Source organism: Gopherus evgoodei, chromosome 4 (assembly GCF_007399415.2).
Source record: "Gopherus evgoodei ecotype Sinaloan lineage chromosome 4, rGopEvg1_v1.p, whole genome shotgun sequence".
Lineage (NCBI taxonomy): Eukaryota > Metazoa > Chordata > Testudines > Testudinidae > Gopherus > Gopherus evgoodei.
In genome coordinates this window covers 114297318-114321282 of record NC_044325.1, presented here as the reverse complement: position 1 = coordinate 114321282, position 23965 = coordinate 114297318, and the positions used below count along the sequence as shown (strand labels likewise).

The following is a 23965-nucleotide window of genomic DNA, read 5'->3' as shown; positions in this document are numbered from 1 at the left end:
GTGAATGATGGAGAGAGGGCGGATGGAGTGAGTGGGGCGGGGTCTCAGGGAAGGGGCATGGCAGGGGGCAGGGCAAGGGTGTTTGGGTTTATATAATTAGACAGTTGGCAACCCTAGGCAATGCCTCTCTCTGTGGTAGAACTGTGCCTCCTTTGGATCCTGAGGGATCTGCATGTTTTGGGGATAGAACACCCCAATCTCTTTCCATGGGAAGGGAACATTCTCCTCCCCCTAACTGGAGGAATTCAACTGAAACTCTGAGCTGAAACCGAGTGTTACCTAGACACAAAGCCAGAGTGGTTGAGCAAAATACCTACTGTCATAGCATGGCCCTCCAAAAATTTTTTGATTAGGAAATAAAGGGTTATGTCCAAACAACATAACTTTAAAATCCATTCTGGACCCACACTGCACGTTGACAGCATTGGCAGCAATCACAGCCTGGATCAGCCAAAATCTTGTGCTGGTGATAGCTCCTGGGTAGTGAGCAATGTGAGGATTTCAACTGCACTCAGCCCCTGCAAAGGGAAGAAATGAAAGGAACACTACGTGTACCCTTTACCATTCTTATATAACCCTACCAGGCTAATGTAGGAGACTTCAGGATTCTGGGTAACAATTTCAACAGCACTTAAATTCTATTTTCAGAATTGACTTAGGAGCCTAAAGACAAAATGTTCAAAATGGCCTAAGTGACTGAGGAGCCTAAATTACATTACTTTCCAATGGGACTCAGTCATTTAGGACCATTTTGAAAATTTCACCGTAAGTTTCACTGAAAGTCAATGGGACTTAGGCTGCTAAGCCATTTAGATACTTTTGACAGATTTGCCATCTAGCTCAAATAGGCACTTAAACAGTTGAAACCCCTTGAGACTGATGACCTCTAGGTGAAAGGTCAAAGTTCACTTTTTAAAAAAAGACTCATCAATTCCTAATAAAAGTGTTCCTTATTTCAGAATTCTAACTCAATAGGAATGATGTAAGTCTGTCAGTCACTATATTTCAGGTGTCTGGGTTATATTAATTAATTTGAGTAAAGAACATGTTATCCTAGAGCACAATAATTAAATGTGTCTTCACAATACAGAAGTAGAGCTGAAGATTTGATTCTGCATTTGATTGGTATTCAGGATGAACTTTGGAATTTTCCAGGCTATAAACTACTCCCGAGGCAGTTTGGAAACCTTCACAAAGTAGAGGAGCCTACAGAAAAATGCCCTGATGTAGCTGAAGATGAAGATGCCAGAAACCATAAAGGTCGCTCTCATCAACAAAAAAATAAATGTAGTAAATATGTAAGTGTGTGCAGCTGGTGCCACAGTAAGTATAAACCTCCCTGAAATACAATAAAGTACAATTCCAGATGTTATCTTGAGGGAAATATTATATAAACAATGTTCAAAGAATTAAAATTCTTCAGGAATCTAACCATGAATCAGAGCCCAAAATGAATCTGTAGTTGTAAGACTGTGCTATTATAGTATTACAGAGGTTTACAGTGGAAAAATAAACGAGTGAATTACAGCCTCCAGTCCAAGAAGAACAGCAAATGAGCACATCAAATGTCTGGCAGGCCTTTTCTGTGGGCTTAGTGATCATGGGACAGATCCTCAGCTGGTGTAAATCAGAGTTTACTGAAGCTAGATGACCTGATGGCCCCTTCTGGCCAGGGGCGGCTCTAGACATTTTGCCGCCCCAAGCATGGTGGCATGCCATGGTGGGCGCTCTGTGGGTCGCCGATCCCACAGCTCCGGTGGACCTTCCGCAGGTGTGCCTGCAGAGGGTTCGCTGGTCCCGCGGCTCCGGTAGACCTCCCGCAGGTGTGCCTGCGGAGGTTCCGCTGGTCTCGCCGCTCCACCGAAGCCGTGGGACCAGTGGACCCTCTGCAGGCATGCCTGCGGGAGGTCTACTGGAGCCGCGGGACCAGCGGATCCTCCGCAGGCATGCTGCCAAAGGCGGCCTGCCTGCTGCCCTCCCGGTAACCGGCAGAGCACCCCCCGTGGCATGCCGCCCCAAGCACGCGCTTGGTGTGCTGGGGCCTGGAGCTGCCCCTGCTTCTGGCCTTAAACTTTCAGACTCTGTAAGTCAATGGAGCTTTGCCAATTTATATTGGCTGAGGATCAGGCCCCAAGATAAGATGTGGATTATTCCCTTTTCTTTCATTACAGAAATCAAAATGCAAGAAACTCCTAGCCCAACTTGGGAACTGTTCCAGAGTGGTTGCTTTTGATGACTATGTAGCCACCTGCACAAGAGATATGTGCATCTGTGCAAAGAATTTTTCTTCTGATTCTGCTTTGGTTTCTAGCTGCATATGCAGTACCCTTAGCCAGTATTCCCGAGACTGCGTCCTGAATGGGGGAATCCCTGGCAAATGGAGAACCAAAGATCTTTGTTGTAAGTAACTATAGAATTTAAATTCTGTAACCAATTCAGTTGGCATCTAAGGATAATTTGTATATCCTTAGCAGGATTTATCAGAGAACATAACTGCAGTGTTCCTTTTAATGTGTTTTATAAGAGCTTCTGAAATTACGTGCTTTCATAAAATTATCTGTTTCAAAAGATTATTCCAAGAACTGAATAAGTTAAATAAAGGTTAGTAATGCAGGTATTTAGTGCAAGCTTCTGAGTTTGTGTGATGATCATCTGCCTGACAGAGCATGTTACAACAGTGACTACTTCAGTTTGAGAGTAAGTGAACAGTGAACTATTAGTGTAAATAGTGTTATAGTCTATAATGCCTGCCAATTTTAAAACTGCAAGACCTGTTGGCTTATAAAACCAAAGTAACCATAAACATAACTGGTTCCGAAAGTGGATAAAATTACACTAATGCTCTCGATAGAACATTTTATAACCAAGATTGTTAGTTTCCTTTGGAAAATGATTAACTGCATTTAGAGCATTTATTTACCCTCTACATTACCCTCTACAACTGCTTCATTTGGGTTTGCAGTCCAGGAATGTCCATACAACTTGGAATATATGGAATGTGGAAACCCCTGTGCTGACACATGCGCCAATCCAGAGAGGAGCAAGATTTGTAAAGCCCCATGTACTGATGGTTGCTTCTGCCCTGCTGGTAAAGGAGTATCCTTCTTATAACAGGCTATGCTCATGAAGAGACTTATGGGGAGATACCTCTTGTTGTTCAGTGAGAGGCATTCTTCTTCATTAAAACGTGAACATACTTAAATAAAACAGTAGACAGAATTTTACATTCCTTTGTCTGGAAAACTGGCAAGTAGACAGATAATAGTTTGTGTCTTACAAGTTTGCATGGATTGTCCCAGGAAGTCATGGAATATCCAGTATTGACCCACGACTAGAGATGAATGAACAGTTTCTTATAACTGAAGAATGTATTAATGTAAAGATTGGTTTGAATTACATCTCTTTCTCCTGGCTGAAGCCAAACCTCTAAAGGGTCAGTATCATGACAATGGAAAGGAAGATAGGAGGGTCTCTGGGGTAGGAACAGAGAAAAAGGCACAGGTCTGGTTGGGGAAGGATCAGGGAAGGAGACGCTGTCTTGATAGGGAGAATATATTCAGAGAAATGTTGTGTGAGCCTGGGTGGGTGGTCAGGCACCTCCATGGTTTCAGTTAAGCTTTCGATATGTGTCCAAATCACTGGGAACTTGCTCTTGCTGAAGTCAAATACAAAAAATGTGTGTGCAGATGCAGGCTTGCACATAGATAAATGGAGGCTGGGCTGTGGCCCTGAAGTTCCTTTCTGATTTCTGAACCAGTATTAGAAATGGATGGAGACTGTATCATAATCTTGCATTTGCCACACATGATGTCACTTTTCAGCAAGGTGACAATACACAGCCCGATGGGATCAGAAATGCATATTGCAATTAAAACCATTTGCACTTTAGCCATGGTGAGAAATGTCTCCTATCAGCTAACAGATGAACTTTCAGAATGCTGCTGACAATGAGCAAAAAGATGTGATTTTCTTTTAAAACTTATAGTTCATCCCAAGCCAGACATGCAGAAATGTCCAAGTATGATGTACTATGTTTTCTTATTTTCTGAATTTTCTTCAGTGTCCTTCCTACCTTAAGAAATATTAATTAGCCAGTGTTTCTGAACAGGGACTATTCTCGATGACATGAATGGCAACAAATGCATCCCCACTAACAGCTGTCCATGCATGTTTCAAGGCAAAGTCTATGCAACCGGAGGGTCCTACTCCACTCCTTCTCAAAACTGGTATTGTTACAAGCCTAACTATATTAATGTAGCAGATGCGTTTATTAGAAAGCATTGATGAGTTAAATGTCATTGTCTCTACATCCTGGTCCTATATTTGTCTTTACTAAAGATAGTATTGACACAAAACTTAGGATCTGATCACCACTAACTCTAGGGAAGTTTATAGTGAGATCTGAACATCATGTAGTTATGAACTTAGTTGGAAATCCTTTGCAGATACAGAACCTGAGACTTCAGAAGATGAAAGCATGAGCGTCTCCCATCTGAGATAAAGGATCAGGTCCGTTAGCTTGGAGGCATTAGCTGACTCAAACTTCTATGTGGTCTAGTCACTATGGGGGGACAGTTACACTGCGTTAGTGTGGGCTGCATTCACAATTAGTTCTGTGTAGATCTGGGTCCAAACTTTGCAGCTTGAGCCCATCTCTGGTCTTTGCCTATAGAAGGTTTTCACTGAAGAGACCTGTCATATATGCTGTTTGCTGGTTTTCATTTTACTCCTTTATTCATCATTCTAGTGTCTATTGAGAAGCTCAACAAACATGCTTGTTTTTCCTGCAGGCCTTGTCTTTTCCTGTTTGCAAAATTTCCCTAGTTCCTCATGAAGTCCAAGCAATATGCTCATGTTTTACTGTTTTCCTTTGTGTGCATAGCTCTAAGAATGAAGACTGTCCTTTACCTTGAGTTCTCCATACCAGCTGAAGAGCTGCATCTGCAGCACGAAGTAGTGTAGGTCCTGCATAGATACTCATTTATGTTCTCTGCAACACTGGGGAAAGAAAGCTATTGATTTAGAATCTGTAAGATATTTCTCAACTAATTATAACATCCTGGGTTTTGAAATAGTGTCCTTTTCAAGTGCTTGAGTCAAAGCCCATTTGAATTAAAGGCATCATAGCAATGTTGGGCTGGAAGGGACCTCAAGGGATCATCTAGTCCATCCTTGTGCACAGAGGCAGGACAATGTATACCTAGATCATCCATGGCAGGTGTTTGTCTAACCTGTTCTTGAAAGCCTCCAATGGTAGCACTTCCACAAGCTCCCTGGGTAACTTATTCTGCTATTTAACTATCTTTATAGTGACAAAGTTTTTCCTAATATCTAACCTACGTCTCCCTTGCTGCATATTAAGCCGATTTCTTCTTGTCCTAACTTCAGTGGACATAGAGAACAATTGATCACTGACCTCTTTATAGCAACCCTTAACATATTTGAAGAGTTATCAGGTCCCCCTTCATGCTTCTTTTCTCAAGAGTAAATATGTCTTCAATGTGTCCACGTCTTTCTTAAAATGTGGTGCCCAGAACTAGACAGAATACTCCAGAGGAGGCCTCACCAGTGCCAAGTAGAGCAAAACAATTACCTCCCATTTCTTACATATGACACCCCAGAATGATGTTAACTTTTTTCACAACTGCATTACATTGTTGGCTCATATTCAATTTGTGATCCGCTATAACCTCCAAACCTTTTTCTGCAGTACTACTGCCTACCCACTTATTCTCCATTTTGTATTTGTGCATTTGATTTTTTAATCCTAAATGTAGTACTTTGCACTTGTTATTGAATTCCAGCTCAGTACTGTCTGTAAACTGTGCTCTCTATGCTATTACCCAAATCATTTATGAAGATATTGAATAAAACCAGAGAGAGGACAGATCCTTGCAGATATTTCCTTCCACCTTGACTGGGAACCATTGATAACTACTCTCTGAGTACAGTTTTCCAACCAGTTGTACACCCACCTTATATAGTAGGTTCATCTAGTTATATTTCCCTAGTTTGCTTATGAGATAGTCATGAGAGACTGTGTTAAAATCAAGATATAGCATGTCTACTGCTTCCTCCCTATGCACTAGCCTAATAAGACTGTCAGAGAAGGAAATTAGGTTAGTTTGGCATGATTTGTTCTTGACAAATCCATGTGGGCTATTACTTATTCATCCTATTATCCTTCAGGTGCTTACAAATTGATTGTTTAATCATTTGTTCCAGTATCTTTCCAGGTATAGAAGTTAGGCTGACTAGTCTGTAATTTCACAGGTCATTTTTGTTCCCCTGGTGAAAGATGGGTACTATGTTTGCCCTTGTCTTGTCCTCTCGGACCTCACTCATTCCCCAAATAGCTCTTGAAGATAACGGTTAATGATTCCAAGATTGCTTCAGCTAGATCTTTAAGTACTCAAGGGTGAATTTCTTTCCATTAACTTCAGTAAACTTTTATTATTTCAGAGCCTGATGATGCAAAGTCTTATACATTTGGGAGGAGCATTGCATTGAATAGGTAGCTGAGTAACAAACTAACTAGAGTTGGTGCAAAACTATGCATTGAAATATCTTTCTGACTGAACATGCCATTGTGGATAGAAATGGACACATTGTTTAAAAAATAAAATATCAGAGGGGTAGCTGTGTTAGTCTGGATCTGTAAAAGCAGCAAAGAGTCCTGTGGCACCTTGTAGACTAACAGATGTATTGGAGCATGAGCTTTTGTGGGTGAATACCCACTTCATCAGATGCACCGACAAAGTGGTATTCACCCACGAAAGCTCATGGTCCAATACGTCTGTTAGTCTATAAGGTGCCACAGGACTCTTTGTTGTTTAAAAAATGTGTCAATTGTCTCTGACATGCCAGGGGAACAATAATATTTCTAAATTTAAAAAATGTTGTCTCTGAAATTTTTGTTTGGGGAATTCCAAAGCTTTATTTCAGGGAATTCTGAAATTTTATTCAAACTGTTTCATTACAACATGAACAGGAAGCAATTTGATCTAGAAAGGAGGATAATCAACCAATCAGTATTAAGTAGCAGCTGCAATTGATTATTTTAAAAATGAAGTGAAATAAAATAGGCTATTTCAACCGTTATATTCTGTCACATTATAATGTGTGAGTTTTACACTAGTACATGTTATGAAGTAATGTAAAAATAAAAAAATTATAAAATAAAATTCTAAACAAAATGAAAATTTTCCAATTTGGAATTTCTGTTTGGCACAAAAATTTGAAAATATTTGTTTTTGTTCTGATTCAGAATGACACAAATTTCAAAATGTTGAAATTTCCCATGAAATGGAAATCCTAACTTTCAGCCAGCTTTACTAACAACAGGAAGAAGATTGACTGATTTATACAGACATCTCAAGTTTTCAACACAGATGATATCTTCTCACATATATTCTGATTATAACTGTTCTTCTTTTTTTTTTTAATAGTACCTGTGCCGGTGGCCAATGGGTTTGTGTATCTCTGCCTCTTTCTGGAAATTGCAATGTGGAGGGAGGGTTCCACATTACTACGTTTGATAACAAAGAGTTCATTTTTCATGGCAATTGTCATTATGTCTTAGCTAAGGTATGAAAAATAGCTTCTTTAATTTCTCAGTCTTTTTAGGATCAAAAGTTAAGCTGTGTTAGAGCTTTATTGCCTCATTTGCTGAGATGGCTCCCAATCTAACAAAACACTTCAGCATGTGCTTAACTTTTAAGCATGAGTGGTCCTATTTGCTACCTCATAAGTCTGGATCTCATCTGCTCGGTGCTTATCAGTGGATCCTTCCTGTATCAACACATTTTTAAAAAGTTTTAAAAAATTATTTACTTTTCTAGTGGACCTATTAGCATAGATTTTGTCATTTTGTCCTGGTGGAAAATTGTCTGGCAAACGAAGGTGGATGAGCTGGCCCCTTCTTATCCAAAGACCCACCTCCAAGTAGCCCTTTGAAAAATAGACTAGCAGCAGATGCTGAAGGAATGGACCATAAGGGAAAGGTTAATGGGCATGGTTTTGCCAGTGGGAGTGAAAGGTAACATTTTGCAATTGTAGTTGCCATGCCTGAGTCCTTTCCTATTTCCCTGTAAATGTTTTAGAGATCTTTTTTCCCCACTGCTTGCTTCTTATGATATGATAGAAAAAGGTTTACATACCTGTTTTTCTGGCTTATTTTCAGGACCATGGCAGCAGCTTTGTGGTTGTTGGAGAGATCATTCAGTGTGGGATATCAAGCACTATGACTTGCTTGAAGAATGTATTAGTCACATTAAGAGCCCTTGTAAGTCTTTGGTAACTACTTAGGTTAAAAAGAAATGTAAGGACCAGGAAAGATCAGCTGGCCCTCCATGCCTACACTTTTTGATTAAATGTTTGTAAGATTCCCCTACAAGATTAGAGTTCTGTGCTAGGTTCTGTATAAACACATAAGAAGATGCAGTCCTTGCCCCAAAGATTTTATCATCTAAACAGACTGATGAAGAGTGGGAGAGGGGAGGTATTATTGTCTCCATTTGACAGATAACAGTGGAACACAGAGACTGAGTTATTCAAAGGCACACAGCAAGTCTGTGGCAGAGCCAGGAACTGGACATAGATCTTAGGAGCCTCTGTCAGATGCCTTGATCAGAGGACCATTGTTTCTCTAACCCACGTGCTTTTCGATCTTCCACAAATTCTCCTACTCCAGGAACAAACCATTGGGGAATTAGTGAATTCATTTGTACTTTTTGCTTCAATTATCTTTCTTGGGAACAAAAAGAACAAGAGTACTTGTGGCACCTTAGAGACTAACAAATTTATTTGAGCATAAGCTTTCATGGGCTACAGCCCACTTCTTTGGATCCAACCTAAGTCAGGCCACTCTTATATACATATATGGGGTGGGGGTAAGGAGGAGCCACCAAAAATGGATCTAAAGTATCACCACCCTTGCAGCATGCCTTCTTGATGGTTTTGAAGGGAAAAAGGAAAGGGGCTTGAATTTGGTTTTATGGGTCTCCTCTGGTAATGTAAATCAGACTAGCTCCATTGAAATTCATGGTGTTACACCACTTTACACCAGTTAAGAATCTGGTCCATATGTTTGCCAGCTTAGTTCTACAGAAATCCTCTGTTTTCTCCTAAGTTCCTAACTTTTGAGATTCTGCCTCTTGCATTTTTCACAGTGATAAGAGGTTCTAAAAGAATCTCTATCAGACTTCTTGGTCCTTTTCATAATTCTGAGAATTTCTGCTTCAAAAACATCTCCTCTTTCCCAAGAAATAAATAGAAGCCCAGGTCTCTTATACCTTTCTTATCATTAAGATTTATGAGACTTGATAGTACCTTTGTTACCTTATGCTGTATCCTCTCTAATCTCCTTTGTGGAGTAGAATCACCATAACAGCACATCGTTTTCCAGATGGAAGGCCTGATCCTGCTCCCCCTGTAGCCTATGGCAAAATTCCAATTTACTACTCTGGGAACAGAATCAGACCTGATGTCCATACAGTGCTCTGAAGATATAAATTTCCTCCAAGTAAATTTCCTCTATTATCCTCAAAAAGTTAAGTGAGTTAACATATGCTGTCAAGAATATTGCTTAGAAGATGAGTTCTCTTTTTTTCCAGTACAGCTCTCAGAATTTTTCAGTGTTGCTGCACAGATCTCTTGACACCACCACTCACCAGATAATATCAAACTGTGTTATGGGGTGGAGGGGTCTTGAATTATTAAAGACTCTTCCTTCTGTAAGCAAGTTTCCAAGGCTGATGCATGTCAGAATGTGACATCAATTCCATCCCTTTCTTTGATATTTGATTGGCATTGTGGCATATTTCATTTTCCATTTGCAGAATATTCGACTCTGTTCCTGTGGAAATGTCTATATCAATAATTTCATTGCAGTGCTGCCAATAACTAGAGGTAAGTGTTCCTTCTTCAGTGTTCACATCTGCCCCAGGTTATCCCACACCTGCCTGCAGCAGGGTTCTTGCACCTTCCTCTGAAGCATCTGTTTCTGGCCATTGTCAGAGACAAGATACTGGACTATATGGACCACGATCTGATGCAATATTAAAATTGTTACATTCCTATTCATTGAGCAAGCAAATGGAGGTGTACATTTGGTGTCGTCCACTCTTCACATATATGCAGGTTTGTGCATATTTTCTTGGGAAAGATATATTTATGTATTTTTAGATGGCATCATGATCTTCAGACCGTCTACATTCTACATCAACATCTTGACGTCATTTGGAATACAGATTCAAGTGCAAATAAAACCCATTATGCAGCTCTTCATAACAGTGGATGACTCTTACCAAAATCATACATCTGGTACAGTATTTTACTCTCTTGATATCTACCCATGTTATAATGGTACGTCCATCACACTTCCTGTCCAAATTACTTAGAGCCTTATTCAAATACCTTGCATCCCTAGTGTGATGGGTTCGGTCGCAGAGACCACCTTGGGACTGTCACCTGACATGCTGAAACTACATCTGAGCCCATTTTCCCTGACAGCTTGGGACTTCAGAACCCTGCCTTGTTGAGCCAGACAATACAGACCCAGGGTCTGAACCATGCCCCAAAGCTGCAGACTTATCTGAAAACAGCTTAAGAAGTGCTCCTGCCTTCAGCACTCAAACACCCAGCTCCCAATGGGATCCAAACCCCAAATAAATCTGTTTTACTCGTGTATAAAGCTTATACAGGGTAAATTCATAAATTGTTCACCCTCTAGAACACCGATAGAGATATATGCACAGCTGTTTGCTCCCCTAGGTATTAATCACTTATTCTGGTTTAATTAATAAACAAAAGTGATTTTATTCAGTATAAATGGTAGGATTTAAGTGGTTTCAAGTAATAACAGGCAGAACAAAGTAAATTATCAAGTAAAATAAAATAAAACACACATGTCTAAGCCTAATGCATTAAGAAACTGAATACAGGTAAATCTCACCCTCAGAGATGTTCCAATAAGCTTCTTTCATAGACTAGACTCCTTCTTAGTCTGGGCCCAATCCTTCCCCCGGTACAGTTCTTGTTAGTTCCAGTTCAGGTGGTAACTAGGGGATTTCTCATGACTGCAGCCCCCTTTGTTCTGTTCCACCTTCTTTTATAGCTTTGGCACAAGGTGGGAATCCTTTGTCTCTCTCTGGGTTCCCATCCTTCCTTCTAAATGGAAAAGCACCAGGTTTAAGATGGATTGCAATACTAGGTGACATGATCACATGTCACTGTAAGACCTCATTCTCCGTTCTTTCAGGGTTGGCCTGCACGTACCCAGGAAGGTTTGCGAGTAAACAGAGCCATTTACAACCAATTGTCCTGGTTAACGGGATCCATCAAGATTCCAACCCACCATTAATGGCCCACACTTTGCAATTACAATAGGACCTCAAAGTAATACTTCATATTTCTAGTTTCAGATACAAGAATGATACATTCATACAAATAGGATGAACACACTCAGTAGATATAAGCTTTGTAATGATACCTTACAAGAGACCTTTTGCATAAAGCATATTCCAGTTACATTATATTCACACTCATAAGCATATTTCCATAAACATATGAAGTGCAATGTCACACTTGGAACAAAAACTTAAAGTCTAAGTAGGATCGACTAAATCCTTCTACTCTGCTGAGGGAGATAAATTGAATTTCATATTTTGTGGTATATGAGAATCTTTTGAATTATTAGACTATAAAGGAAGACTGGTTAAGATATTGGACCAGGACTCAAGGACTGTGGATTAGATTCCTACCTTTTCCACAGACTTTCTGTTACACCCTGGGCAAGTCACTTAACCTCTCAGTGCCTCTGTTTCCTGCCTGTAAAATGGCATAATATTCTGTTTCTCCAACTTTTTTTGCCATTTCTTTAGTTTGTAAACTCTTTGAGGCAGAGACAGTCTCTCACTATGTATATGTACAGCACCAGTCTCTGTTGGGGCCCCTTGATTCTACTGTAGTGTAGATAATAAAAATTATACCTTAAAAAGGCTAATCTGCTGTGTGTGGATATTAAATATACCAAGCAAGACAAGTCTTCATTTCGTACTTCCTGGATGGAAACCTAGAGCATCAGAGAGCTAAGCTCATCCCTCTAAATCTCAAAACCCTATTTATACCATTTGATTGTGATTTATCCCCCACCCAGGTCTTTGTGGCAATTTCAACAACATCCCGATTGATGACTTTCGGACAATTAGTGGAGTTGTGGAGGATTCAGCTTCAGCCTTTGGTAACTCATGGAAGACTAGGGGCAGTTGTCCTGATGTTGAAGATAACTTTGAGGACCCTTGTGCAAACAGTGTGGACAAAGGTACTTATTCTCACTGATGTTCCAGAGCTAAATGTCTTTTGTATTTTGGGTAGCCTATAATGCTTTAGAAATCTTTTAACCGGGGAGTTTATGGTCATAAGAGCTGTCTGTCTTCCAATGCTATTAGAAGAGAGGACACAATGGTTTCGTCTGGAGGTGGGTTTAACCTGAAAAAGGTTGTTCTTCCATGTTTAAAAGGTGATAGTTTTTTTTAAAAAACAGAACAGACACAGTAATGCAGAAAGATGTGGCACTTTCCATTTGATTTGGTCACTAAATAATTTGAAAACCCAAAGAAGATATATTAGAATAAAGGACTTTAAAGACTACAAATACATTGTTATTAATATTATGCTCCATATCTACTGCTGATATAAATTGGCATAGCACCACTGAAATCAGTGGAACTACACCATCCTGCACTAGCTGAGGATCTGGCCTGATAAGCCTGACCCTGCATTCCATAAAATCACAGAATTATAGAAGTGTAGGACTGGAAGGGAACTTGATAAGTCATCTAGTTCAGTCCCCTGCACTGAGGCAGTTCTAAGTATTATCTAGACCATCCCTGAGAGGAGTTTATCGAACTTGTTCTTTAAAATTTCCACTGATGGAGATTCCACAATCTCCCTAGGTAATTTGATTCAGGCTTTACCACCCTTACAGTTAGGAAGCTTTCCTTAGTGTCTAATCTAAATTTCCCTTGCTGCAATTTAAGCCTATTCCTTCTTGTGCTGTCCTCAGTGGGTAAGGAAAACAATTTCTTTATAACAACCCTTTAAGAGTTTCAAGGCTTTTATCATATCTCCCTGCAGTCTCCCCTTTCCAGACCAAACAAATGCATTTGTTTCAGTTGTTCCTCGTAGCTCATGTTTTCTAGACCGGTAATCATTTCTGTTGCTCTCCTCTGGACTTTCCAATATGTCCACATCTTTCCTGAAATGTGGTGCTCAGAACTGGACACAGTACTCCAGCTGAGGCCTTATCAGTGCTGAGTAGCGTGGAAGATTTATTTCTCGTGTCTTGCTTACAACACTCCGGCTAATACATCCCAGAATGATGTTGGTATTTTTTTGCAACAGTATTACATTGTTGACTTATATTTAGTTTGTGATCCACTGTAACACACATATCCTTTTCTGCAGTACTTCTTCCTACGTGGTCATTTCCCATTTTGTATTTGTGAAATTGATTATTTGTTCCTAAGTGTAGAACTTTTAATTTGTTCTTACTGACTTTCATCCTATTTAGTTAGACCATTTCTCCAGTTTGCCAAAATCATTTTGAGTGCTAATTGTGTCCACCGAAGCATTTGTAACCCCTTCCAGCTTGGTATCATCTGCAAACTTTATAAGTGTACTCTCCATGGCATTAACCATATAATTTACGAAGACATTGAACAGAACCAGACACAGGACAGATCCAGGCAGGTCCCCAGATGATATGACCCTCCAACTTGACTGGAAACCATTGAAAACTACTCTTGAGTATGGTTTTCCAACCAGTTATGCACCCACCTTATGTAATAGGTTCATCTAGGCTATATTTCCCTAGTTCGCTCCTGAGATGGTCATATGAGACAGTATCAAAAGCCTTACTGAAGTTGAAATATATCACATCCAGTGTTTCCCCCCATCCAAAAGGCTTGTTACCCTGTCAAAGAGGGATGTCAGGTTGTTTTGACAAGATTTTTTCTTGACAAATCCATGTTGATGGTTATTTATCACATGATCTTCCTGATGCTTACAAACATATTGCTTGAATATTTGCTCCATTATCTTTCTGATTGCAGAAATTCAGCTTACTAGTTGATAATACCCTGAGTTGTCCTTATTAACCTTTTTATAAGTAGGCACTATATTTGCCCCTTTCCAGTCCTCTGGGATCTTCCCTGTCCTCCATGAGTTCTCAAAGATGATCACTATTGGCTCAGAGATCTGTTCAGTCAGTTCCTTAAGTATTCTAGCATGTATTTTGTTAGACCCTGCCAACTTGAAGACATTTAATTTGTCTAAGTAATTTTTAACTTGTTCTTTCCCTATTTTAGCCCCAGATTCTACTCCATTTGCACTGATATTTACTATGTTAGTTGTCCAAACACTGGTAGGCTTTTTGGTAAAAAATGAAACAAAAGAGACATTTGACTCTTTTACCATTGCTGCATTTTCTGTTATTGTCTTTCCCTCCTCATTAAGTAATGGGCCTACCCTTCGTTGGTCTTCCTCATGTTTCTGATGTACTTGCACAATGTTTTCTTGTTACCCTTTATGTCCGTAGCTAGTTTAATCTAATTTTGTGCCTTGGCCTTTCTAATTTTATCCCTACATGCTTGTGTGTGTGTGTGTTTTTTTTAATATTCACTCTTCATAATTTGACCTAGTTTCTACTTTTTGTATCACTCTTTTTGGAGTTTCAGGTCATTGAAGATCTCCTAGTTAAACCGGAGTGGTCTTCAACCATACTTTCTATCTTTCCTAGTCATTGGGATAGTTTGCTTTTGTGCTCTTAATAATGTCTCCTTAAAAAACCTGCCAGTTCTCCTGAACTCTTTTTTCCCTTGGACTTGCTCCCCATCAAATCTTACCTGCCAGTTCTCTGAGTTAAAGTTTGCCTTCTTGAAGTCCATTGTCTTTATTCTGCTTTTTTCCCTCCTACTATTCCTTAGAATCATGATCTCTATCATTTTATGATCATTTTCACCCAATCTGCCTTCCACTTTCAAATTCTCAATCAGTGCCTCCCCATTTGTCAGAATCAAGTGTAGAACAACCTCTCCCCTAGTTGCTTTCTCCACCTTTTTTAATAAAAATTGTCTCCAATGCATTTCAAGAACCTGTTGGATAATCTGTGCCCTGCTGTATTATTTTCCCAACAGATGTGTAGGTATTTGAAATCCCCCATCACCACCAAGTCCTATGCTTTCAATTATTTTATTAGTTATTTAAAAAAATCCTCATCCACCTCTTCTTCCTCGTTAGGTGGTCTATAGTTGGCTCCTGCCATAACGTCACCCTTGGTTTTTACTCCTTTTTTCCTTACCTTGAGACTTTCAACAGGGTTGCCTCTCATTTCTATCTCAACCTCAGTGCAGATGTATACATTTTTGGTATATTTGGCAACACGTTCTCCCTTTTCCCCTGCCTGTCCTTTCTGAGCAAGCTGTACCTATGTGCAGCCAAAACTCCCAGGTTGTCTTCAGTGCAACATCTGACCTGGTAACTGCCACTGTGTGTTAGGAAATCTACAGCTTGCTGGTGATCACATGGCTAGTTCGATCATGTCTTTGGAAGTGATTGGAAAAAAACACTTGAAATGAGAAAAATGCATTCTAACATCTGTCCTGCAAACCTAAACCACAGGACTGATATTAGTAGCCAATGGAAATGTTCAGACAGGGGCATAGCTAACTGTCTGTCCACTATATCTATCAATCTAATCACACTCATCACCATGGTTTCTGATTGTCTACTATTTTCTTCCACTCTTACCTGAATGTCTTAAAATATCTTCAAGATGAAAAACATTTTAGAGATTTGTAAAGCCCATTGAGAAAGAGAGAGATTATAAATTTGCATATGTGACTTTGGGTAGTTTATCCCTATTTTCCCTTTCAGAAAAATTTGGGCAGCACTGGTGTGAACTTCTGTCTAACACAAGTAGTGTATTTGCTTCCTGTCATTCCGTTGTAGATCCCGCATCATATGTCAAGGTAAGGAATTGTTTTAGTCTAGTCCAAAACTTGCCCTGCCATAAATGTATTCTGATCAGCGGGGATTACATGCTGTATTCTACTTGCTCTTTAAAATTAAATGCACCAATGCCAATGAGGAAATAACAAAACAAGAGTTTAAGAATGTTCTGCAAGGGTTTGTGGTTCTTTTCTATTGTGGACACAGCTGCTTTTCAACTGCCAATTTCTGCACCCACAAGGCATCAGATGCATTAGAACTTACTAAGAAATCACATGACAATTCTCAAGTGTCTATGGGTCTTGTAGGTGTGTGCTGTTGGGGTCACCCCTCTCTGGGGTGGCTGGGAGCCATGCTGCCTCACTACACAAGTCCGGTGAGTCGGCGAATTAGCTTGGTGGGGCAGGAAACAGTCAAGGGCTCAGGCCCTCCGGCAGGGGCTCAGCAAATAGTTCAGTAACAAGCCCGGGTCAGGGTGGGGCAGCAAACAAACAATTCAGGGCTCAGACCCTCAGGCAGGGGCTGAGCAGAGAGTTCAGTAATAAGCCCATGCCCTAGGGCAGGGCAGGGCAGCAAACAAACAATTCAGGGCTCAGACCCTCAGGCAGGGGCTGAGCAGAGAGTTCAGTAATAAGCCCAGGGCCTCGGTCAAGGCGGGGCAGCAAACAAGCAGTTCAAGACCAAAGCCCAGGCTCCTGGTCCTGAGCACCGGGCAAGGGGGAGACTGCCGCCAGTGAGTGGGGTGGCAGGGGGGACGCAGGCCCACCCACTCCACTGCGTTCCCAGCCTGGGGCCCTGACAGCAGCAGACGACCTGCTGCTGTGTCAGTGGGGATCCTAGCCGCAACACACTGACATCAGCTCTGGGTGTGCCACAGCCAGACTAGAGTCGGTTGCCCCCAGGCTACTTGCGACCTCCCCCTCTAGCAGTACCTGTATCTGGTCATCATCCTCTATGGCATCGACCACCATGGACTCCTTGGTGTACTCCACGAGTGGTAAGCTGGGCAGCTCCTCTGGGTCCCTTCTCACTGGCAGGCTTATTGGCTTCTGGTCGGCGTCCGGCCTCAACGGGTATGGCCAGTCCTCAGGTCGGTCACAGGCGGCAGGAGTCTCCCGAGCAGGAGCTAGGACACCAGCGTCCTGCCTCTCTGGTGGCTAGGCAGCTTCTGAGCCCGGGGGTTGGTCTTTTATATTTCCTGTCCTGTGCCTTGACCTCTGGTGCAGGCTCCAGTGGCTCCCCCGACGTTTCATCCGGAGGGGCTCTTCCCTCTCTGGGGCAGCTGGGAACCAGGCCACCTCACTACAGGTCTATTCATAAGGCTGCTTTGCTATGTAAAGCCAGGAATCCAGCCTTTTCCTTGAACCTGAGACCCAGTCTGTTCACTTCCAATATTAGCTAATGAAGCCTCCTTTAAGCTATCCAGACTAGCTTTTTCCAAAGCAAATTCACTAGATTCATTTTTATTTGAAAGACTTTGGCCATTAGGCACCAACACACTTTCCTAAGAAGAGAGACTGTTTACTATCAACAATGGCCCATTAAGAGTCAAAAGAAGCAATTCCTTTTCACCCTCCCTAGGCACAGCTATTGAGGTCTCACAGACCTCAAAGATTTCACCCAGAAATTCCTTTCCTTCTGCAATATCATGAACTGCAACAGATTCTTTCTGAACTGTCATTATGTCCAGAACAAACTGTGGCACAACAGACAAATAACCAAACTCCTTCTGAGTTTCACTTACATCCAGAATCACCTCTGGCACACTAGGAGGATTTTTACACGGCTGCCTTTCAGGCATTGGTGGTTTATAGTAGTGCCAGTGGCTCCATGAAGCCAAGCCCATGCTCAGAAGGGGCCCCTGCCTGCTCCACTTGCACTGCGCCCCCAGACCTTGCTGGCTCCCCCTACCTACCACTTGCAGTTGTGGTGGGGCTTTGGGCAGAGGTGGTTTTGTGCAGGGTGCTGTGCATTTGTGAGGGAGGTCTGGGGGAGCATTGGGCATAGTGGGTCCAGGGGGACTCTGGCCATAGGGAGTTGGGGAGTTATTGGGTGGAGGTATGAGGGGTGTGGTGTGGCATGGGCCCCCCCCCGAGGGGAAAGGGCATACTGGCAGCACAGGGTCAGGCAGGCCACTGTGCATCTGGCAACTACCGGTTTGTAAATAGTGCCCTTGCACTGGGCTGAGTGGAGCGGGGTCACCCCTGCCATGCCATGCCCCATTGACTCTGGCTGGCCCCTTGCTCTGGTGACTGATCTCACTGCGCCATGCTCCATTGCCTCCATGACTGCCCACAAATATGTTTGATGCTGGGCCCCCAAAAGGTTAATCTGGCCCTGCTTTCAGGCAAGCTGGTAGACTTCATAGTCAAAGGGTTAGAAGTGTTTTCTCCCCTGCAGCTCTCTTTGCTCAACAACTACAAGCTTAGGAACCATTTCTTCCTTATCACAAGTTTCCACACTGTCCGTGGGCAACATAGTCAATTCACCTTTATGTGTTCCTTATGTCCTGGCTATGATATCAACCTAATCAGACAAGGTTGTCATATCTTTACCCAGCAACACACTAGCAACAGGCAAAATAGAAGCATCAGAATTGCTTGGTCTCTGGGAGCTATTTATGACAGTAGCTGGATGCAACCCGGTTACAATGTCATGATTCCTAGCAGACACAAATTTAAGATCTCTTCCTTCCTGGGCTTTAGTTGTATCCAGAATCAACTCTGAGTCAACTGATAAATTTTCAATCATGATAGGCTGACAGGCTTCTTCTGTCTGCTTTACACATAAAAAAGAGCTGGAGAAACATTCCCCTTTAACAGACAAACAGCTTGGGATATCATTTCCCTTGTCCCAGCACTTATGGCTGTCCACAGACAAATACTCAGATAGTGGGACAGCTTCCTTAACAGGCAAGTTGCCACTTCCAACAGACAAACTTCTGCTTTCCACAAACAGTGGCTCATACTGATCTACTTTAAGCAAATCACTTTTACATTGCCTAGGCTCACTTATACAAGCTTTACTAGCCAACAGTCCATTACTCCCCAAGAATGTACCCTTTCCTTCCTTAGTTAGGGCTTTAATCTGACCATTAACTTTAATCTGCTCTAGAGAAACATTTTCCTGACCAAAGAGTATTCTCTGTGCTTTATCTGATTCCAGATTCACTTCTCAGATACTAGACAGACATTCAGAAACTTCATTTACAGACAAACTGCTCTTTTGCACAGATAAACCACTATCTTTCTCAGACAAACATTTGGAGAAACGCTCCAGAGGCAAGTCCTTGCCCCTAATTGACACAGGTTTAGGATTATTTCTTTCCTCTGACTGGTTTATGTCAACCTGACTGAACAAAGCTTTAATATCATCCCCAATCAAAAAATCCTTAGGAAATAACTTCCTTACACCAGCTATAACATCCTGTTTAACACCATTCCACTCAGGGTGGATTTTGGCTAAAGGCACCTTTACAGTAAACTCACAGAAGATTACACTATTAACACTTTTATCTGGTAAGTAATCTTCCTTTTTGACAAGATCTGCTTTAACAAGAGTGATATTAGAAGTTGTAATTTGCCCTAAACAGCTTTTACCGTTGATTTTTACATTCTCTGCACATGTTATGGGGTTACCTTTACCTGAGTTCACAGTGAAAGCATTTACATAAAAGGTGGCAGTGTTGGGGTATATTTGGTTACACACAGAAAACTGCTTAGACTCATATAATATACCGACATTGTTATAAACTGGATAGATTCTATCCCACCTTTGTTATGAGGAGATGGCTTTTCAGGATGATACACTTTCTGCTATTCTTCCATTGGTTTTTTGATTTGGATCTTAAGTCTGGCAACCCTCTCCTCAGCAGCCAAGCCATTCCATCTGCATTGCATGGGCTTCTTTCTTTCTTTCCTTCAGCAGCTTCTCTTTTCATATCAGCTATTTTTTGTTCATGTTCAAACTGCTGCTGCTTTCTCAATGCAAGCATTTTTGCTGGGTCTACTTCCTTATCACTGGCAATTGACAGATTTTTCAGTTTCTGCTCTGGAGCTTTCTCTTAAAAGAAAACTCCCTCTGTGAGCACAATTTTTCCAGGCTTTTTCTGTTGGGCTCTTGATCATGGGTCACTCATTGTAACTGATTTTTAACCTTTAAACTCTCCAATATCAAAATTAATTATTGATAAGTGTGTGGTTCTGATCCAAGAACCCAATTAACCTGTGGTAATACGTATCCTAGAGCTACTATGCCACTGAGACTGGGGTCCCAGTGAGGGCCAGGCGTGGTCACTCAATTAGGATGAACTACAAAGAATGAGGCAGACAAACCCCAAAGCTGGTGGATAATTCAATAGTTAGATTTACCAAGCCAGCATTAAACAGCTTCTGTTATACCTCACTGTTACTCAGAAATTCAAACAACACAGTTCTCTTAAAGTGATCCCGCCGCAGCCCTCCATCCAGGTACCCTCATCAAATATGATGATTTCTGAAAATGTTATTTTATCATATAAAAGAAAAGGTTCTACCAATCCCAAATGATCGGACACATTACCTCCCAGGTTATTGAATATTCTAGATCTAACCCAAATACATGCTTATGCCAATTCTTATTAACTAAGCTAAAATGTATTAAAAAAGAAAAGAGGGTAATAGTATGGTTAAAAGATCAATGTACATACAGACATGGGTTCAATTCATTAAGGTTCAGATTCATAGCAGAGATGGTGGGCTTTATAGTTGCAAAGAGTTCTTTCAGAAATAATCCATAGGTTATAGTCCAATGTCATTGCAGGGTGTTCCAGCTTAGAACTGGGAACTCAGTCCTTGTGGCCTAAGCTTCCCCTGTATGAAGCCTCAAACAGATCTGAGAGGATAGAATCAGGACACAGTGGTTTTTTATACAGTTTTCTAGCCTCCTCTTGACCATACAGTTCTGGGTAAACAATAGGCTTTTGAGATAACCTTCTGTTTCCTAAGCACCACTAGTAATTAGTTACACAAATTAATATAGGGCAATTTATCCAGTAGGCGGACTATCATCATTCACCCAAGATTCATCTAAACGTTAATATTCTCTTTTGATCTCTGAATTAATAGTTATAGTGACGGACAGGAACAGTCTGTTTACCTGGCTAGCATTTAAGATACACACAATCAGTATTGCTTCTAACTTCTAACAATATAGGTTTGCATTTCAAAGTTCTAGCCTATTTACAATGAATAGCCCTAATTACCATTCGCTTACCTTTTTAACATGATTTTAAAGTTGGCTTTGGGTCATTCTGCCTGCAAGCTGTTTAACCCTTTCTGGCCATGAGTTATATTTTGTATAAGATTCACTGCAATTATATAACAATGGTAGAAATAATGATTTGCATAATTATATTTTAATTAGACAACATCATAGACCCATTTTCACCGAAAAGATTCCAATGAAAAAAGTGTTGATGAGCTCTGATGCATAGCCCCATTGTAGTCAATGGGGCTGCTCATATGTCTAAAGTGAAGCATAGGCCTCAGTGTTTTGCTGGACTGGGGTTTTAGAAACCAGCAAGGCATTTAAACTATCTTCCCACAAATGGTGCTAGCTCATTTTCACTGTGAAATGATAAGACTTGTAGGTCTTAAGGTCTGAATAAAAGAAACTGAATAGATGGAGGTAAGACACTAGCTTTCTGTGCACTTTTTTTATACCTGGAAGGTAATCTAACATGTTACTTAAGGAATCTTCTAAGAAAGATGTTATAATACATCTTTATAATACAAGTTTAGTGCTTCTGAAACATCTTGGCTTCACACTTCGCTTCATTTAAAATTCAAATCTAAAAAAAGAATATATTAAACATTAGCGGCTTTTTTGGTAAAGAGACATTAGCCACTCCCTATTAAAATTGCAACAAACTGTCCTTAGAAAGCTCTGCTTTCGCACCTCTGTAATTATGGTACAGAAAAACTGACTTGGCCTGAAAATGGCCATGTTTATTCTGAAGATAAAGAAGTTTCTGAAAAATTTGAAAAAAAGAAAACCACTCCAGTGTTTTTTTGATACAAGTCACATAGAAATCACCTGGGATTTTAACTTTCATTTGTCCAATGTGCCTTTGGGTCCAATTAAAAAATGGCTTGTAAATTACCTTTCAAATGTTCCAAATTATTACATCTCATTGAAAACTCATGGGCCAGCTACTTTTAAAATAGGTTGCAATTAACCAAAATCAAGAATGAATTTTGTTGTGGATAATTTTGCTCTTCCTGTTGATTTCAATGAGAGTTACTGGCCACTTCTCCCACTGATGTCAAATGGGAGCTTTGCCCAGTACTATAAGCAGGAGCAGGCATGAACACTATATGAGCATGTTGCCTTCTACTGACTGGTTGCCGCTTAGAAAGAACATAAGGATATTTCTGTAGGTGATAGCTACCAGAGCTCTTGCTTTAGCTCAGTGTTAGAGGCCATGTTTTTTAAGAGGGAGATCAGGGTTTCAGTCTCAGCTAACCAAATGTGTGTTATGAAAAGGCAATAATCTGTGTATCTAAAAAGTTGCAAACATTGTCCCATAATAAAGTTGAATTTGTTCACTTTGTAATCCAAAAAAGGGAACATTCTTTGGTTTTCAAATATTGAGGATTAAGTTTCACTGGCAATGAGTTTATGATCATATAAATATTTAAGATGGCTCCTTGTTTCTGCTGCTTGGGCTCTCATCATAATATCAGTTTCCTTGTGTATTGCCTAGAACTGTGTTTATGACACTTGTAATGCTGAGAAGAGTGAAGCGGCCCTGTGTAGCGTGCTCTCTACATACTCCAGAGATTGTGCTGCAAGAGGAGTACACCTGAAAGGCTGGAGGCTTGGGGTCTGTGGTATGTGTAACATATTAACATGTGTATATGCACAGGAGAACACATTTTGGAGCTCTTATGTTGTTGAAACATATGTTCTGTGCTCACATGCCAAGGTGATAGGTATCTTAGAAATAGGATAGAACAGGGGTTGGCAGCCTTTCAGAAGTGGTGTTCTGAGTCTTCATTTATTCACTCTAATTTAAGGTTTTGCATGCCAGTAATACATTTTTTACGTTTTTAGAAGGTCTCTTTCTAGAAGTCCATGATATATAACTAAACTATTGTTGTATGTAAAATAAATAAGGTTTTAAAAATGTTTAAGAAGCTTCATTTAAAATTAAATTAAAATGCAGAGCCCCCCAGACTGGTGGCCAGGACCTGGGAAGTGTAAGTGCCACAGAAAATCAGCTTGCATGCTGCCTTTGGCAAATGCGCCATAGGTTGCCTACCCCTGGGATAGAAGCATACTCTGGGCCATATCCTCAGCTTATTGTAAATTGATGTTGCTTCACTGAAGTTAAGGTAGTATGCTGATGAAACCAGATGAGGGTCTGACCTTGTGTGTTCTTTCTATGGGAATAAGGGATGAATTTATCACTCATGAAAATAAGGGACTAATATCCTTAGCTAAATCAAGGCACAGCATGGGCAGGAATTAGGCAAACTCTGAATACAAAGGACTCCCAATATATTTTAGTCTTGGATACCATAAGATCCATTTCTGTTCAGTTTCTGACCGACAACATCTATCATTACATCAGTCCTTACCTATATACAAACTTGCACCGTTTTAATTAAACTGATTTGTTTTATGTTACATTAAAGTAATAGTTTCTTGCAAAAAGTGTATTTGCACATATCATCTGAGGAGTATAACATATTTCATAAATATTAATTAATTCAGCCCACAAACTCTCCTGTAATTTAAGTACTAATATCGCCGTTGTATAGATAGGTAGTCTGTGGCACCAAGCGACTAAATGACTCTCAAAAGGCCACATAGCGTCGACAGGAATAATATAGGAGTCCTAATTTTTAGTGCTCTGATCTCACTGCTAGATAGCTGTGTCTCTTATAGACCGTTTCAATGGTCTTTGGGG

General features: G+C 40.7%; 1 protein-coding gene across 1 annotated transcript in view; it reads left to right on the top strand.

Annotated features, from left to right (window-relative positions):
• Window positions 1-23965, top strand: part of LOC115651182 (mucin-5B-like) — a 73404-nt gene that overhangs the window by 8429 nt on the left and 41010 nt on the right. Inside the window, exons 5-15 of the mRNA XM_030562140.1 lie at window positions 1156-1298; window positions 2172-2400; window positions 2963-3088; window positions 4109-4226; window positions 7449-7587; window positions 8183-8284; window positions 9840-9909; window positions 10186-10323; window positions 12158-12322; window positions 15937-16031; window positions 22757-22883. Of these exons, the coding sequence (XP_030418000.1) occupies window positions 1156-1298; window positions 2172-2400; window positions 2963-3088; window positions 4109-4226; window positions 7449-7587; window positions 8183-8284; window positions 9840-9909; window positions 10186-10323; window positions 12158-12322; window positions 15937-16031; window positions 22757-22883 (1452 nt within the window). The remainder of the gene's footprint in view (window positions 1-1155; window positions 1299-2171; window positions 2401-2962; window positions 3089-4108; window positions 4227-7448; window positions 7588-8182; window positions 8285-9839; window positions 9910-10185; window positions 10324-12157; window positions 12323-15936; window positions 16032-22756; window positions 22884-23965) is intronic.